The following is a 20,159-nucleotide window of genomic DNA, read 5'->3' on the forward strand; positions in this document are numbered from 1 at the left end:
CCTCCTGATGAACAGTGATTGAAGCTCCAGCTCTACCTCCTGATGAACAGTGATTGAAGCTCCAGCTCTACCTCCTGATGAACAGTGATTGAAGCTCCAGCTCTACCTCCTGATGAACAGTGATTGAAGCTCCAGCTCTACCTCCTGATGAACAGTGATTGAAGCTCCAGCTCTACCTCCTGATGAACAGTGATTGAAGCTCCAGCTCTACCTCCTGATGAACAGTGATTGAAGCTCCAGCTTTACCTCCTGATGAACAGTGATTGATCTCCAGCTCTACCTCCTGATGAACAGTGATTGATCTCCAGCTTTACCTCCTGATGAACAGTGATTGCTATAACAAGGCACCCATGAGCGAAAACCATAAACACGTGGCCTTTAACGCATACAAACCGAGAGAGCTACTGTGTCATTTTACAGTTTATCTGTATTTACAGTATATATATATATATATATACACATACATACATACACACACACCACATTGGTTGGCTATTAAAAAATTGCAGATCTACAAACTTGCAGCGCGGCATGATATGACGCCCTGTGAGCTTGTAGATCTGAAATGAATTTTAAGCTGTGAAACTCTTTGTGCAAATCTTTTAATATAGTTTCTATTTATTTAAAGTGAACATTTTTAACTAAAATCTTTGCTTCTGGAACGGCGCCGGCAGCCAAATAAACACAAGTACATGTTGGGGATCCCTGACATGAGAAGGTCTTAATGGGTTAAGCTGTTCGCGTGCAGAGACAGCAGAGAGATCAGTCTGAGGTCAGGTTTCCAGTAAAACACAATGATACGGTGACACGGGAAATCACTAAAGCTTAGGAGGAGAGTATAAAAACTGCGATTTTAAAGACATAGTAGGCTATGCATAAAGTGCCCATTTTGAATTTTAGAGGTGGCGAACTCAACTAACAAAGCGAGATTAATGGGAGCAAATAATGACAAGCAAGTAGTAAGTATACCATGTTATAAACAAGGTGGTGTGACATTTATTAGCAGTCGTATAAACTAAAGCATCATCAAGTATAGCATATCTGCTACCTTTGTTTTATTTTTATTTTAGTCCTGAAAAGTAACAGTTTTGGACAGTTTTACGAGGCTTCTACCTGAATGACGGCATGATACAGCTCCTTTTAGAAAAAATAAATAGAACAGCTGCGTTCAGACCTGAATATATTCGCCTCGGTTCGTCTTGTTTGCGCTGCGCCAGGTCGCGCCGTTCCCGTTCGCACAACCATCATCTTTGCGTTGACATTGTATGTAATCGTGCCGCTCTGACCATCCAAGTCTGAACTTAGCTTAAGGCTTCTGTGCAATTTTGTTTCACTGTCGTTGTGTTTTGTTTTGTTTTTCGTTCATGTGCTCCTTTTTCGTCGTGTTTGTCTCTTTCATATATTCTCGATTCATTGTGCATAAAGTGTTTAAAACCTTGTTTGTGTTTTAATCTTGATGATTATGGCATACGGCTCATGAAAAAGAAAATCTGACCAGTCTGAACTCTGAAGTGAGTGGTGCAACAGCACCACCTGTTGGTACCCCTAAACATACATAGTGACACAGGGACACAGCCAGGGACGGACATTTGCTTTTCCTTGGAGTGGCTGCACCACTCAAAAAGAAGATATCAAACTGGGGATCCTCAAAGTAATAATTATGTAGAAACACTGTTACAATACAAGTAAGAATGTGTATTGGCGTTAGTATCATGTCATGCTTTAGCCATCGAAAAATAGCAGATCTACAAGCTCATAAAAACTGTTACTAGTAAGAATCAGGTATTCTCCCTCCCTCCCTATCTCTGTCTGTCACCTGCACGCATGCTTCACATTGAACAGTGGTTGTAGAGGAAATGCGGGGCTTTCTCACATGCACGCACGAACATGCGTCCCTCTCTCTGTCTCTTGAGTGTGTCTCTATCTCTGTCTGTTTCTTGCACACACGCAATGCGTCTGTCACGCAATGCGTCTGTCACGCAATGCGTCTGTCACGCAATGCGCCTGTCACGCAATGCGTCTGTCACGCAATGCGTCTGTCACGCAATGCGCCTGTCACGCAATGCGCCTGTCACGCAATGCGTCTGTCACGCAATGCGCCTGTCACGCAATGCGTCTGTCACGCAATGCGTCTGTCACGCAATGCGTCTGTCACGCAATGCGTCTGTCACGCAATGCGCCTGTCACGCAATGCGTCTGTCACGCAATGCGCCTGTCACGCAATGCGTCTGTCACGCAATGCGTCTGTCACGCAATGCGTCTGTCACGCAATGCGTCTGTCACGCGTGCGTCTGTCACACGTGCGTCTGTCACACGTGCCCACCGCCTCATGTCCATCTCCATAGAGAAAAACATCCGTGAACCAGGGGATGAGCGATTGCGTCAGGACTTCGGCGCTCTATAATAACTACTAATAGTAACACTTTACAAACACATCAACCAGCACTGGACCTACAGTATACCTATATTATATTATTATTAGTTCTTCCGTCTCTGCTCGCAGCTCGCGCTGTCATCCTGTCGAGAACGGATCGCGGGGGCACGGCAACTGGCACGTCGATCCCTCCCTCCCTCTCTCTGATGATTCTAGACTAGAGCGTGGTATTGCTTAGCAGGCAGCAGTGCAACACACTCTCTGTGTCTAGGTCAACAGCACCACTTTAACACCTACTGGTACCCTAAACATACAGTAGATACATACATACGGACGGACGGACAGACAGACAGACATTGCTGTTCCTTGGAGTGGTTAATAATAAAACCTACTCTAAAACATCCTGAGTTGACTCTGGACTTGATACAACACAGTGGACCAACGTCCAGCAGATGGCACCCCGAATCATCACCGACAGTGAAACCTTTACACTGGACTAAAACACAGCCATGATCTACCAGGGGATTTTAGAGCGATTTGTACCTCATTATGTTGACAAGCTTTTGGAGATGCAGATTTTCCTTTCCAGCTGGATTGGGCACCTGCCCACAGAGCCAAAACTACTAGTAATCGTTGTACTCACAATGTCATTAGTGTACCAGCCAACTGGCCTGACCTGAAACCCACAAAGAATCCAGGTTGTATTGTCAAGAGGAATGGAAAATGGTGCATTTATATAGTAGCACTTTTATCCAAAGCGCTTTACATAGATTGTGCATTACATTCACACACACATTCATACACCGATTGCAGAGGAAACCATGCAAGGCACCAACCTGCACATCGGGAGCAATTAGGGGTTCAGACAGTCTTGCTCAAGGACACTTCGACACCAACGCTGGGGGAGCCCACAGGGATTGAACCGAGAACCTTGTGGTTCCCAATTAACTTCCCATCCGGCTGCTTTACCGCCAACACTAACCCTGAGCCACTGCTGCTCCGGAAGGTGTGAGACATTAAGACTCAACAATACAAATGAGTTTACGGCTGTTATTAAAGCAAACGTGGGCTTCCATAACACCTCAACAGTACCACAGGCTGATCACCTCCATGGCACGCCCCAGAAGCCCAGACCAAGTATTGAATGCATACAGTAATAAACGTTTCAGACGGTCGACACATCTGGAGTTTTTTAGTGGCCTCATGTAATATTCTTAAAGGACCACTTCTACGATTAAACAAACAAAATAAATCATTTGTTTTTAACTTACGTTACGTTTATCTAAACTTTACATGACTTAAACCAACACCAAAAACATACGTAATAATAATAATAATTGTGACCGTAGGTCTGCCGTGCACAAAGGGCGAGAAGCGCCCTCGCCCTCAGGGTGTCTTACTGCTAATAATAATAATAAGTTCATATTTTGACGTCCAACTTTCCCTTCATTTTGTAAGGCAAATAATCTAGAGGTATACAGAATAACTATACATTCCTGCAATCCACTGGGTCAGTGTTGGGTGAATATGTATACCGGTAATCTTCTAATATTGTGAGATAGGATATTTTTTGATTTTCATAAGCTGTATAATCGTCGAAATCATCAAAAAGAAACAAAAGAGATTTTAAATACTATATTACGGAAGAAAATTTGTAAAATCTGGTCTTAGGTTTAAATGGGTAAATGGGTTGAAGGACCACTTCACCACTTTTCAACCCATCTTCATATAATAATAATGATAAAATGGCACTTTTCTCCCTACTCTGTCTGTGTCTCATAGGAGGGCTGTGGGCAGTTGAGAAACCCGTCCACCAGTGACATCATCGATGGGGAATTCAAGCTAATAGAAACTGCAGGCTTTCTAGTCCTGAAAAGATGCAACGCGAAAATCGTTCTCACGATAATAAAAAAGTCTGAAAAAAAGGAAAAATCTGCCTAATGATGAGGTCACTGGTGGACGGGTTTCTGACCTGCCCACAGCCCTCCTATGAGACACAGACAGAGTAGAAAATTGAGCTATTTTATCATGATTATTAGTGAGGAGCCATTATAAGAAAATAGGTTGAAAAGTGGGTGAAGTGGTCCTTTAAGGGAAGTACATAAAAGTAGCTGTATGAACAGGCCGAGATGAAGGAAAACCTCTATTTGAATAGAAGACGGCCAAGAAAAATGTGCCTATAGCGGCGGAAAAAACATAAACCCTAAAAAGTTGGGATACAATGAAAAGCCCAATTCATCTCTGTGTTACATTAACACATAACGATGTGTTTTATGTACAGCGGGCCAACAGTCGGGGCTTGGCTAAGGACTCGTTGAAATGTCAACGTGATCCATCATATCCAGGCTGGGAATGTGAACCAACAGCAGCCAACCAGCCAAAGAACGCAGGTATGCTTTGGCTGGTGAGCCTTTCTCCTCTGCTTAGGTATCCAACCAATCATCCTTTCAGAAATGGTGAGAGCTGTTGTAAATCTCTGTGTGTGTGTGTGTGTGTGTGTGTGTGTGTGTGTGTGTGTGTGTGTGTGTGTGTGTGTGTCTCCGAGACATGGATACTTTCAAAGAAATTAGAGAAACGGTTATGAGAGCGCAAAATCTCTCTTGGAAGAGCCACCCATCAACTTCTCTAATATATGGCAAGCCCGTGTTTCTTCACTAGTCCGATCCAGAAGAACAGAAGGTTGCCGGCCACTGCTACAGAGCTGATCATGAGGTTATATCTTCCCTTCCTCTCTGGAGTCCTGCCTCAAAGCAGACCAGAGGTAGAAAACTGTCGTTCCCTGATGTCATCGCTAGGGAGACAACATGCATCAGTAAGCAGGAACTGGGGATGGCAATGAAGGACCGGGAAGTCTGGCGTGGCATCGTGAAATCCATGATCTCGACCGCGGTCGAAAAATGACGACGATAATGATGATGTGCACACGTTATGAAGGAATGTATGAGTCAGTGTGTTTGTGTGTACATAGATTTGTTTATAAGCAAACATGGATAGTATCTACACCTGTATGTGTGTGCACTGTGCATGTTCCTGCAACCGTGTGTGAACATTTATCTGCATGTGTTGTCCGTATGTCTGTATGCGGCTAAACCGTCACGCGGGTCTCCATCGACGTGCACGTCTAAATGTGTGCGTGCGTGTTAGTGCGTGCGGCCACTGACCCGTGCGTCGTACTCCAGCACAAAGGGAGGGATGTCGATCTGCTCCGGCCTGATGCAGGTGAACAGCTGCCTGAGGCTGTCCAGATAGTGCACCTTCTCCTTCAGGCCCGTTACGCTGAAGGAGGTGAAGAACCATGTAGACACCTGCAGGGGACAGAGGAGAGACACCGTTACACTGAAGAACCATGTAGACACCTACATGGGACAGAGGAGAGACACCGTTACACTGAAGGAACCATGTAGACACCTACAGGGGACAGAGGAGAGACACCGTTACACTGAAGGAACCATGTAGACACCTACAGGGGACAGAGGAGAGACACCGTTACACTGAAGGAACCATGTAGACACCTGCAGGGGACAGAGGAGAGACACCGTTACACTGAAGGAACCAGGTAGACACCTACAGGGGACAGAGGAGAGACACCGTTACACTGAAGAACCATGTAGACACCTACAGGGGACAGAGGAGAGACACCGTTACACTGAAGGAACCATGTAGACACCTACAGGGGACAGAGGAGAGACACCGTTACACTGAAGGAACCATGTAGACACCTACAGGGGACAGAGGAGAGACACCGTTACACTGAAGGAACCATGTAGACACCTACAGGGGACAGAGGAGAGACACCGTTACACTGAAGAACCAGGTAGACACCTACAGGGGACAGAGGAGAGACACCGTTACACTGAAGGAACCATGTAGACACCTACAGGGGACAGAGGAGAGACACCGTTACACTGAATGAGGAACCATGTAGACACCTACAGGGGACAGAGGAGAGACACCGTTACACTGAATGAGGAACCAGGTAGACACCTACAGGGGACAGAGGAGAGACACCGTTACACTGAATGAGGAACCAGGTAGACACCTGCAGGGGACAGAGGAGAGACACCGTTACACTGAAGGAACCATGTAGACACCTACAGGGGACAGAGGAGAGACACCGTTACACTGAAGAACCATGTAGACACCTACAGGGGACAGAGGAGAGACACCGTTACACTGAAGGAACCATGTAGACACCTGCAGGGGACAGAGGAGAGACACCGTTACACTGAAGAACCATGTAGACACCTGCAGGGGACAGAGGAGAGACACCGTTACACTGAAGGAACCATGTAGACACCTACAGGGGACAGAGGAGAGACACCGTTACACTGAAGGAACCATGTAGACACCTACAGGGGACAGAGGAGAGACACCGTTACACTGAAGGAACCATGTAGACACCTACAGGGGACAGAGGAGAGACACCGTTACACTGAAGGAACCATGTAGACACCTACAGGGGACAGAGGAGAGACACCGTTACACTGAAGGAACCATGTAGACACCTACAGGGGACAGAGGAGAGACACCGTTACACTGAAGGAACCATGTAGACACCTACAGGGGACAGAGGAGAGACACCGTTACACTGAAGGAACCATGTAGACACCTACAGGGGACAGAGGAGAGACACCGTTACACTGAAGGAACCAGGTAGACACCTACAGGGGACAGAGGAGAGACACCGTTACACTGAAGGAACCAGGTAGACACCTACAGGGGACAGAGGAGAGACACCGTTACACTGAAGGAACCATGTAGACACCTACAGGGGACAGAGGAGAGACACCGTTACACTGAAGGAACCATGTAGACACCTACAGGGGACAGAGGAGAGACACCGTTACACTGAAAGAACCATGTAGACACCTGCAGGGGACAGAGGAGAGACACCGTTACACTGAAGAACCATTTAGACACCTGCAGGGGACAGAGGAGAGACACCGTTACACTGAAAGAACCATGTAGACACCTACAGGGGACAGAGGAGAGACACCGTTACACTGAAGAACCATGTAGACACCTACAGGGGACAGAGGAGAGACACCGTTACACTGAAGGAACCATGTAGACACCTACAGGGGACAGAGGAGAGACACCGTTACACTGAAGGAACCATGTAGACACCTACAGGGGACAGAGGAGAGACACCGTTACACTGAAGAACCATGTAGACACCTACAGGGGACAGAGGAGAGACACCGTTACACTGAAGAACCATTTAGACACCTGCAGGGGACAGAGGAGAGACACCGTTACACTGAAGGAACCATGTAGACACCTACAGGGGACAGAGGAGAGACACCATTACACTGAAGGAACCATGTAGACACCTACAGGGGACAGAGGAGAGACACCGTTACACTGAAGAACCATGTAGACACCTACAGGGGACAGAGGAGAGACACCGTTACACTGAAGAACCATGTAGACACCTGCAGGGGACAGAGGAGAGACACCGTTACACTGAAGAACCATTTAGACACCTGCAGGGGACAGAGGAGAGACACCGTTACACTGAAGGAACCATGTAGACACCTACAGGGGACAGAGGAGAGACACCATTACACTGAAGGAACCATGTAGACACCTACAGGGGACAGAGGAGAGACACCGTTACACTGAAGGAACCATGTAGACACCTACAGGGGACAGAGGAGAGACACCGTTACACTGAAGGAACCATGTAGACACCTACAGGGGACAGAGGAGAGACACCATTACACTGAAGGAACCATGTAGACACCTACAGGGGACAGAGGAGAGACACCGTTACACTGAAGGAACCATGTAGACACCTACAGGGGACAGAGGAGAGACACACGTTTCAATCCAACGCATCCAACCAGCTCAGTGGCCTTGTGGCGAGGGTGTCCGCCCTGGGACTGGGAGGTCGGGGTTTGATCCACTGGCCCGGGTCAAACCAAAGACTCTGAAAAATCACGGGACCCAAATGCCTCCCTGCTTGGTACTCAGTATGACCCAATGCCTCCCTGCTTGGTACTCAGTATGACCCAATGCCTCCCTGCTTGGTACTCAGTATGACCCAATGCCTCCCTGCTTGGTACTCAGTATGACCCAATGCCTCCCTGCTTGGTACTCAGTATGACCCAATGCCTCCCTGCTTGGTACTCAGTATGACCCAATGCCTCCCTGCTTGGTACTCAGCATCAAGGGTTGGATTGGAGGTATGTAAGTCCCTGTGTACTTGTACATCAAGCTGCCTCACGCTACAGAAATGCCCTATGGGCCTCATGGCTCGGCAAGGCAAAAACCGGGCGAGGAGCGCCCGGTTTTTGGGCTGGGGGCAACGTGCTGAAAGGGAAGGGATGCGGCCGTGGACGGCAGTGTACGTGGGGGGGGCCCCGGTTAAAAACAACGGGAGGCTGACGGGCCAACCGGGTACCACCGATGGCCGGCAAATGGCCCACCCCAGCCCAGCCTCAAATAAATGGGCAAAATGGGCAGCCCCCGTTCAGTTTTTTTCACACGTGTGCGCCGTTTGAAACTGCTTCAATCCGTGTTCATTTGAACCCAGCTACAGTAATATGTGAACTCATCCCCCAAACCCATGAAACCATGTGGTTACCATGTGGTACCATGTGGTAACCCATGATTACCACACCAATTGATTAAGAATGGGTGTGTGCGTGCGTACGTGCATATTATTTACCTTGGAGCGAAATGTCGGGTGTACGAAGTAGAAGGCCCTCAGGTTCCTTTTAAACCTGAAATGCAGAAAACAGAAATGCTCACAGCGCTGTATCAGAATGCCAGATCGTTATCACGATAATGACTCGTTATTTCCTGTCCGACAGGGAGAGAAAAAAAAGAACAGCAGTCCCTGTATGAAACCCAGAAATATGACAGAGAGAGAGAGGGGAAAATATGCCATTCTTTATATTTGGTTTTCTTTATCTTCCTTTTCATTTTATTTTTAATGGACTGGCCAAATATGCATATAATGGCTTCGAATATGATGTCCAAAAGCTATCTGAGGCCAAGGTACAGTACGTGGTCGCGTCCCAAAAAATACAAACCGTGCACACAATCACCTCGCAGTCATCCAACGGCATGGAAACGTTTACCGTTCACACACGCACCTGTGCACACGCATGCATGCACGAGCCCACGCACACTTGCAGGCACACATGCATGCACAGTTTGCACACACATTATTCATGTCATTTGTAAATGCTGTACAGTCAAATCTGTGTTCATTTAAACTGTGAAAAGACTTAAATTAACAGTATACATATGTGATGATACACAGTGTGATGATAAGAAGCAATGCGATAATGGTATGTCACTGTACTGTATTGCACCCGATGCAAGAGTTAACACCGCTACCCTCCTGAAAATTAATTACTCAACAGCGGAATGGGGGGGGGGGGGGGGGAGAGGATTTTCCATTTTTTCAGCACCTGGTAAAGTAATTTCCTGCAATTTCCAGACTGATTCAACTTTATTAAATGCGCCCACTGCCAATTGATGATGAAGTGCCAGCTACTGTTGTTAATTCAGTCAATCAGCCAACCAACGCCTTCTTTCCAAATCTATCCTGTGGCCTTGCTTTTATTGTTGGCATTTTCACAGATGTTCAGGGACTCGTGGGAACTCGCCATACTCTGTGTTATAAAGCACTGCGGTCTACATGCCATGCATCAAAACGGTGCCCTTTACATTAACTCAGTTAGGCCTGACATCGAAATTAAAAAAATGTCTTTAAATTCTGACAGTTTTCTGAGAAACCTTATATTTCTGTCATCAGTCATGGTGCTCAATATTTCACGTCAAGGACCCCAAAAATGTAATATGCCTCCGCCACGCATCTGAAAATATGTTGTTCCAGGGACCTCCCCAGAAGCAAAGATGTGAGTTAAAATGTTCACTCTGTAATAATATATATTCAAAGATTTGAGGCACTCTTTCAAGAATTTTCTAAAATTATAACATAACAACAATGTTTAAAACACCAAAAGGGGTTCCCGCCCAAAATGGATTAAACTGGCTGCCGATGCTTTCGTTGTCCTCGTGAAAACCACCCAGCCCTGACCGATAACGTGTGACGAGACTCACTATTACATGCCATGAGAATGCACTGCAAATGACACATTTCCAAACCCTACGCATGGGGTAAACAAACAGGTGCTTCAAAGTACGATGTTTTTCATCACCTATTATTCCAATAACCAAACTACTCAGATGTTGGAAAAAACCTGCCTCCCTCTGGCCAGCCTGATGGAGGGGAAAGTAACTGGTTGGAATAACGTGTTCCTTCCATGCGCTACGTCCAACTGGGGAAGCTCCCCCCTGTCAGGTGAAGAGAATGGGAAACTTGGACTCCTCATGCACAGAAGAAAGCATGAGGTCAGTCCCTTGTTCTGCCCAGGTTGGTAGACATGAGGTCAGTCCCTTGTTCTGCCCAGGTTGGCAGAGGTAGGTTTATAAAATTGTGTGATATATATGAGAGAGAGAGAGAGAGAGACAGAGAGACAGAGACAGAGACAGACACAGACACAGACACAGACACAGACACAGACACAGACACAGACAGACAGACAGACAGACAGACAGACAGACAGACAGACAGACAGACAGACAGACAGACAGACAGACAGACAGAGAGAGAGAGAGAGAGAGAGACCGATAGAGAGGATTCAATATTGTGGAACATTTTGCATTAAAGGAGAATTCCACGCTAGAAGGCTTTCTTACCTTTATTTGTAGTTGTTACGTCCCCATCAAAGAGGTCCAGGTGTTTTTTTGTGCACAAACTCCTTATTGGCTATTTCCCCTACCATAAGCCATCAATTAATTGCATTGAATTGAGTTGTGAAGTTGTAAAGTGTGCCGCTTGGGATATTATTTACATTATGAAGAGAGGATATATACAAAAAAATAATAATTGAGCGATGGAAATTAGCACAACACCCCATAGCCCCATTCAATGCAATGCAATTCATTGAGGGCTTATGGTAGGGGAAATGGCCAATAAGGAGCTTTTGCACAAAATAACACCTGGACCTCTTTGGTGGGGAGGTAAATAAAGGTACGAAAGCCTTCTAGCATGGAATTCTCGTTTAAAGATTAAAACCTTTTGCTTTATTCAAAAACTGTTTCCAGCAAACAGGATATTCAATAAACCTTAGTACGGCAACATCGATCTCATGGCTCATTCAATCCGCTAACATGCTGTAAATAAAACAATAAAAACTCCCTGAGTAACGCTTTGATACTGTAGCCTGTTGTAGATCAGTTCTTTTTGGCAAGTGAATGCGTACATTAAGCTCAAGGCTTTACTTTCTAAGATTCAAACTTGAACGTGAATTTCCTGAATTACCCTGCATACGGTAGTTACATGGCACACTTCAGCTTGCTCTCGCTTGATTTAGCAACCATGTTGAAATATATAGTTCTGTATTTCAATAAAAATGTGTGGCTGTCACAACATCCCAAAGCACACCAGGACATGTCGGCATACAGTTTGGGAACAGCGCCTCTAAGCTGTGCAGCAGGTAAGAGGAAGCGTCACGCGCACTGAACCGAAACCATGAAAACAGCCGTCTATTATCGTATGTCAACAATTATCTGCCAGACCACACATGCACCCACCCAGGCACTTACACATGGTGTACATCATCACTGTCGAGCACAAACCTCTTATTCTAATTAACGGCCTGTATACTTGATCATTACTACAGCATCACACGGAAGTAGCAGATCTACGAGCTCAAAACACGGGGCGAAGAGACGCATTTCGAGCTTGTAGATCTGCTACTTTTGCTACTTTTGGAATATGAATCCTGAAAAGTAACAGTTTTTGACATAATGCCCAGAGACGATATCGATATCTTGTACGTACTGTACCATAGAGCAGTGGCTTTCGACCAGTGGTCCTGGCCGTGGACTAGGGCTGCACGATATGGACAAAAATTCATATCACGATATATATGGCAGATATCTCGATATCGATACGATGACGATATATCGTGCAGCCCTAGCTGACACCGTCGTCGGGAGAGACTCCAGACCTGAATCGCCAGAACATATTTTCTTAATGGGCGTGGCTAGTGATGCAGGGCTGGAGCCAGGCTACAACAGGACAGAGGGACAAACGAGTGATGGTTTATTTTCCGAGGGGCACAGGCTAAAATAGAGGGCTGGCTTTAGAAGTGGACGATATATTGTCGATATAGACAATATATCGATATGTCGACGATATATCTATATATAAGGCAATATATACCGTTGCCTTTTTGCGATACTGATATTGTGCATGTTCATACCTCGATAACGATACGATAACGATATATTGTGCAGCCCTACCGTGGACCCAGAGTGGTCCTTGAGGGTGTTCCAGGTGGTCCCCAGCTAAATGACGATGGAGAGTTGGTAACCAAATGGACCCTTATAGATCTTTTAACTCTTGAGATTGTGAAACGAAATCAAATGGACCCGGGTCCATTTGGTTTAATTTTACGCCCTCAAGAGTTACATTATTGTTAGACATCTGCATTACCTAATTTACAAGAAGTCTACACAATTAGAGAATGTAGAATAATTGTTATTTTGATCAACGTTTGAATTGTGGACAAAGTCTTAGCCAACGATAACAAAATATTCTTTAGTTGTGGGCCTGCGAGGCTAAATCTCATCATGGTCCGTGGCTCAAATCCCCCCAAAACATAATGGGCCTTCATATGAAAATATGAAAAAGGTTGAAAATCACTGCTATAGAGGGACCCAGACCACATACTGTAGCATCTCTTTCCCCTCATGTCACAGCCCCCTGCTATAGGTTATGTCTCTCTCTCATGTCCCTGTAGTTGGGCTACTAGGGCCTGTGTGGTTTGTTACAGGTAGGCCTAGTCTGGTGCTTCCCACAGGTCCTGCCGAGTTTCTGATCAGGTGCATTGGGAGCACCTGGCCAGTGTTCCCAGGGTGCACTATAAGAGGCTGGGTGTGGCCACACTCAGGCCTCTTTTAGACGGCGACCATCTCCATATAACACGTCAAAGTCCTGTTGCGTTCTCATTTTTTCTTACCCTTTACACAAGAACGCACACGTTATGATATGATGTGCTATTATGCTATACTGTCGCTAGGTGGCGATAACGGGCTGCCAAATACACAGGTCACCCACGTACAAGAAGAAGAAACCTTCACGCAAGCCTGCGCAACACGGCTCTGGGCGCGCCACGGGATGGTATATATTTTATAATACATTAGGCTACATAAACGCTGCTGCCGTGGCTGCCGTCTATCACAAGGCTTTTTATTTACATCATGGTTTTACATTCAACATCGCTGATGAGCAGCACTTTGTAGGCGAGGAGGGAGGCTTGTTCAGGAACTCCATTATATCATAATGATATGGCTCTGCATCAATGTAATAAACATATGCGCTGTGAGCCAACGTGAGCCATGATGTCATAAGTTTTGCGGATTCACCGTTTTGCCTGTTTATATGGAGACCATAGGAAACGGCGTTCTGAATGATTTCCACTCTGGGAGGTGGTTTCACTTCGTTGCGTTTTCACCTCCTGAGAACACGGTTCTCGTCTAAATGACAGCAGCAAACGATACTTTATTTTGACGTTTTATATGAACACCATCCTCGTGTAAATAGCACCTCAGTCTCTCTCTCCTTCCATGAGAGCAGCAGCATCTTTGCACCATTCAACACCCCACACTACACCACCCACCACACATCCACTCACTGACACTACTGATCTACTGATTAACACACTCCACCTTAGAACTGTAGTATTGTTTCTTTGTTTGATTCGTATTAAGTTGGTTATAATGTAAATAAATATTGGTTTGTGCACTTTTAAACAGCCGTGGTGTCTTCATCCTTTGTTATGGCCCCAGAGCCAGGTCATAACGCTCACATTTAGCCAATATCTCCCCGACGTTGCATCATGGACCCTCATCAACTAAACATTACCAATCAGGGTTTGCACACCGTTGTATATAGCGAAATGGAAAACGCCTGCAGAAAAGCAGCTGGACATGTTAACTCATTAAAAAGCAACACACTCTTAAAGTAAATAAATAATAAATCAGCCTTATCTAAATAGCACTTTAATACTAATTACATTTCTCTAAATTGTTCCTTTCTACACAGACAGATGATATTTTCAAGGTGACACACATTGCTGTGCAATTTGTGGTCACAAAATGTGTTTAGAAAAATCCACATAATTATGCCTTACTGTACTTAATGTCTTATGTTTATGGGTCAGTGCAATAACAATATTCTTGAGGGGTACTACATGCTAGCCCCTCCTATGCAGCTTTTTGCTTCTACGGGCCGTCGGCACGGAACAAGCTCCCACTGTACCTTCGTCAGGCAGCCTCTGTAGACATTTTTAAAGCTCAGCTCAAGACCCACTTCTACAACATTGCCTTTAATTGATCTTTTATTTCTTATTTTTCATGTCCTCACTGTACTGCATTACTGCTTGTTTTTTTAATGTCATTGCCTTGCTTTTCTTTTATTCTCCATTGTTCTGTAAAGCACTTTGAGCTGCATTTCATGTCATGAAAGGTGCTATACAAATAAAGTTTTATTATTATTATTATGTCCAGCTTTGAGGGTTTGTATAAACACTGAACAACATTGAAGACAAAAGTGAGGACGCAAATTGTGATTGGCCAGAATGAGATGATGTATGATGAAGAGCGCCCCTCGCGTCACACGGGTGTGGGTTCTTTATTGATACTAAACTATCACCGTCACTAATTTGTCATGGGGAAATTTGTCATATCTTAATCATGATGAATAATCAAGATATTGATCGACGTTTAAAAATTATGGCCGTAGTTGTGCAGCCCCAAATGCCATCTATGGCGTTCAGGTGATGACTATCTGATATGAAAATGAAAACGTTACAAATAACCTAGAGTACACAGTCAAAGCCTCAGTGTTCATGTCATCTGGGAGTGAGCCATCTGTACAGTCTCAACCACATGGACGTCCCTGTTCTGAGCACCAAAGCTCTGGAATGAGCTTCCACAATTAATTTGCCTCACTGACTCCCTCACACGTTTTAAATCCCTATTAAAAACCCATTTGTTTTAAAAAGCATTCCTATAACAGTTATATTTATTTGTTTTTATATTTTTCTATTGTGAATTTTCTTGTTATTATTCCTGTGCAGCACTTTGTGGCTCATGCCTAGAAAGGTGCAATATAAATAAAGTTATTATTATTATTATTCCGGAGAGAACGTCGCTCCCGTTGCAAAATACCGGGAGGAGAAATACAAGCTCCCGACACGTTGTGGGTTTGTAAATGGAGATTTGGTGTAGAGGGTAAAAGAAATGCAGCAGACCTAATATGAATGCATAACAACTAAGTATATGGGGTTTCATTTAAGTGGTTCAATAAAATCCAATTTCACAGACTATTCACCATATTGTCTCTTATCTGTGGAAATATCCCAAACTGTTATTTTTCAACATAAAAAAAAAAAGAACTGTAGGAAAAATCTTTTGCACAGCTAGAAATCAGGCATATGCACATGCAGGTGCGTAGGCCAGTGGCCATCAATGAAAGGAATAGAATACAACCGCACACTGTGTATTTGCTCTCGGAAGTCACACACACACACGCACGCACACACACACACACACACACACACACACACACACACACACACACACACACACACACACACACACACACACACACACACACACACACACACACACACACACACACACACACACACACACACACACACACACACACACACACACACACACACACACACACACACACACACACACACACACACACACACACACACACACACACACACACACACACACACACACACACACACACACACACACACACACACACACACACACACACACACACACACACACACACACACACACACGTCCTGTGGCTCGTATGGACCGCAACTGTTTCATACGCGGAGGTCAGCATGGTGATGAACAACAGCTGACAACTTGTAGACTTTTGTACTGTTCTTTATGAACTTTTAATCGGTTTAAAGTACCAATGACCTCTTCCTACAGGAAAGGATTCCAAATAAGCCAGCTGGCTTCTTCCCTTCCTTGCATTGTATTTTTGTTCTTTGATATGTTATTGTCTATTTTTTGTACTACGTGCTAAATAAATAAACCTAAACCTAAACCTGACAAACTTAACCAATTAAAACCGGGCAAGCGTCTGTGTCATTTTAGATTAATTTGACTATTCAAAAGTAGCAGATCTACAAGCAGAATCTTTGCCTCTGGGAGACTCCCTGGAACAAACAAAAAATTGGGGATATAGTGGGGATATATGGCAAAATACATATCATTTTGGGGGTCCGTGACATTTCGAGCACCACCGAACCCGTTTCAGGTATCAGATGATATCATATCAGAAAACTTGTTTTAGGATTTAGAAGATATTTTGTAGATTCAGGCCTCAGGTCTTTATGGGTTAACCCATTCTGAACGGGCACCCGTTTTGGTGTTGGCATCATGTCGTGCTTTACCTATTGAAAAATAGCAGATCTACAAGCTCATATCGCGCCACCGAGTGGCGCGATACGAGCTTGTAGGTCTGCTATTTTTGAAAAATCGAAGAACGACTGAATTTTTTTAGAATCTGATCTCAGGTCAGAATGGGTCAGTCAGACCAGTGTGTGTCCGGTGTAAACCTCGTATGAATCTGATCTCAGGTCAGAATGGGTTAACACATGTACCCCGGAGAGACGCTCAGGACTCAAGAGTGTTACGACGTGACGTAATGATCAGGATCATATGATCGGATCATACGGATCATACCCCTCCTTATTCCCCCTTCATCCCTAGAGGCCCCCAAAACACAGAGACTGACCTCCCCATAACCACCTCATCTGTTTCCTGGACAAAATAATAATAATAATAATAATGGATCATAATCTCTTTGAGTGTTTTGGAAAACCTTCCTGCGTGTTTTCAAAGTTTCTTTGGGGCCGCAGGGAGCATGAATACAACGATTCGACGTGGATGAATCCTCCGCGAAAACATGGGCCAGCAGTGGGACGGAGAGAGATAGAGAGAGACAGACAGAGACAGAGAGAGAGAGAGAGAGAGAGAGAGAAGAGTGCAGGCCAGATGCTTCGTGAAAGTCTGAACATTATGAGGACAATATGAAAAAAAAGGCACCGTTCCAAAGTGTGTCTCTTAACAACACGTCAATTAAGATGATTGAAACCGTGGCAGCTTCCCTCCCTCGGCCAATTGTGTTCGTAGTAGACGCTCGTCAAAGCTGTTATGTACGGATGTGCGGATTTGAACCCACAACCTCTGCGGTCAGTGCGGTGGTGGGCAGGCAGCCAGGCACCCGAGCGCCTATAAAAGTTTGGTTACGTTCAAAAGCTAAAGCTATAAATATTCCGATATTCAGTAATCATTGTGAGTGTTTGTTCGTTAAAGAAATAACAGTAAGGGTACCAATTTTATCCAGTCAGTGGAGAGAACCCCACCAAGATCATTAACCAGCTTAGACTTTATATTGTTCTCTGTCCTGATTAGCTGAAATTGGTATCCCGACATGATCATTGATTTTTTTTTAAGGATTTACTTTTAAGTATTTCTCTGTGTGTTTTGCATGTATTCTTTATTATTGTCTCCACCAGGCCGAAGGCATGGGGGGAGAGTATGTTTTGCACTCCGTCCGTCCGTGTGTCCGTCCGTGTGTGTGTCCGTGAGCAGCTAATCTCGGCCACCGTTAACCCGGTCGACGCCAAATTTTGCACACACATTCCCTGGATGCCAACGATGAACCTCTGCCCCAAACTTTCCAGAACGGCCTGTTATAGCGCCACCAGGAGGCCGCTTTGTGCAAAACAAGTTTTTGCACAGTACACCTACAGATTTTGTCCAAACATCGCGCAAATTGGTACACAGTCTCTCTAGAGCCATTCAACGAAACCGGTCTTTCAGATTTCTCAGACTCCATCCTGATTGGTTAAGATTGGCTTCCAAAGTTCACAGGAGTGCTCAGTTTCAAACAAAATGCTGCAAATCATGAACACATCGCGTGATTTCCGTGAAATTGTGCACGCACATTCCCACTAGGCCGAGGACGAAATGCCACATGAACAATTTCAACTCAGCCTCAAGGTGGCGCTATAACTGGCCGAAAAGTGTTTTTACCTCTAACTGCACGGATCTGTGGATAATTTACTTTTGTTGCCCTTTTATCCAACCACCAGATGAAGGCAAGCTGCAATGTCCTACATTCCTATCCTGGTGGAGACCTGTGCCCAGAAGGGCACTTTTTCTAGTTTTTTTTTTTTTTTACCTTGAACTCTCATGATTTAGAACATTGGTTCAGAACTGCGGTAGAACTGCCTCCCCCTGGCCATAAAGAAAAAAAAAGAACTGCGGTTCTCCAAAATATATACAAGCTCAAAGCTCTTCACTTCATGCGACGCAATCTTATACATCTGGTATTTTTCAACTTTTTGAATTAAGTGAAAAATCGCGAATAATTTAGGTTTTGTTTTTTAACCCATTCTGAACGGGAACCCATTTTGGTGTCAGCATCATGTTATGCTTTAGCTATTGAAAAATAGCAGATCTACAAGCTCGTATCGCGCCACCGAGTGGCGCGCTACGAGCTTGTAGGTCTGCTATTTTTGAAAAAAATAAAAAATCAAAATCAAAGAACGACTGACATTTTTTAGAATCTGATCTCAGGTCAGAATGGGTCAATCAGACCAATGTGTGTCCAGTGGAAACCTCGTATGAATCTGATCTCGGGTCAGAATGGGTTAAACAGATATTCTGTTCGGCGTGTCCCTGGCACTAAACTATGGCTCATTATTTAGTTAGCATTTCTGTATATATTCCTTTATTTTTCCTTGGGGAAGTACAGTTTGACTTTAGTGTGACTACAGTGTGACTTATTCTTCCTTGGGGAAGTACAGTGTGACTTTTCCTCTGCTACACAAATGACGTTCGACGAGACGTGAATAGAGTCACAAGAGTCAGCCGTTCGTGACAGGGAGTCATAAAACCTCTGGCCCGGCCCTGGGGGTCTCGGTCGGATCACTTCTTGGCAGAGGACGTAACAGTTCTAGCTTTGAAACCTTCCAGGGATAGCTTGGCGTGACAGTTTGTTTAATTGTCTCCCATTTATTTGAACGGTGCTCGGCACTCCGCACTGCAGTCCTGTGACTGTCACCAGCTAATAACCCATTCTGAACTGAACCCATTTTGGTGTTGGCATCGTGTCGTGCTTTAGCTATTGAAAAATAGCAGATCTACAAGCTCATAGCGCGCCACCGAGTGGCGCGCTACGAGCTTGTAGGTCTGCTATTTTTGAAAAATCGAAGAGCGACTGACATTTTTTAGAATCTGATCTCAGGTCAGAATGGGTTGATCAGACCAGTGTGTGTCCAGTGGAAAACCTCGTATGAATCTGATCTCAGGTCAGAATGGGATAAATGAGGTTTGTCTCCTAAAGCCCAGATCTCGTTGTCCTTTCTAATGCAGGGCACACGTTCTCAAGGAGGGGGTCATGGGCCCCACCCAAGGGTCCTTGGGGGGGGGTCCTCCATTCTAATAAATGGAGGACAAAGGAGAAAATACTCACATTTCAACTTTGTTATTGGCGCACACACCAACAAAAGGAACGCTGTCATTCGTTTTGTTGCCAATAAAACAAAACCTTTTTGGGATTATTTCAATTCCTACTTTGATGTATAGATTTTGGGTCCAGCACTCCACTGAGAAAACCATTGCTGATGTGCACCCTCTTTAT

At 44.9% G+C, this 20,159-nt stretch overlaps 1 protein-coding gene across 1 annotated transcript in view; it reads right to left on the minus strand.

Moving 5' to 3' along the window:
• Positions 1-20,159, minus strand: part of gdap2 (ganglioside induced differentiation associated protein 2) — a 76,593-nt gene that overhangs the window by 12,609 nt on the left and 43,825 nt on the right. The window contains exons 12-13 of the mRNA XM_083776049.1: positions 9,048-9,102; positions 5,536-5,679 (exon numbers count right to left, since the gene is read on the minus strand). Of these exons, the coding sequence (XP_083632175.1) occupies positions 5,536-5,679; positions 9,048-9,102 (199 nt within the window). The remainder of the gene's footprint in view (positions 1-5,535; positions 5,680-9,047; positions 9,103-20,159) is intronic.

The sequence above is a fragment of the Protomyctophum parallelum genome, assembly GCF_964188405.1.
Source record: "Protomyctophum parallelum genome assembly, chromosome: 11".
In the NCBI taxonomy this organism is placed as follows: Eukaryota; Metazoa; Chordata; class Actinopteri; order Myctophiformes; family Myctophidae; genus Protomyctophum; species Protomyctophum parallelum.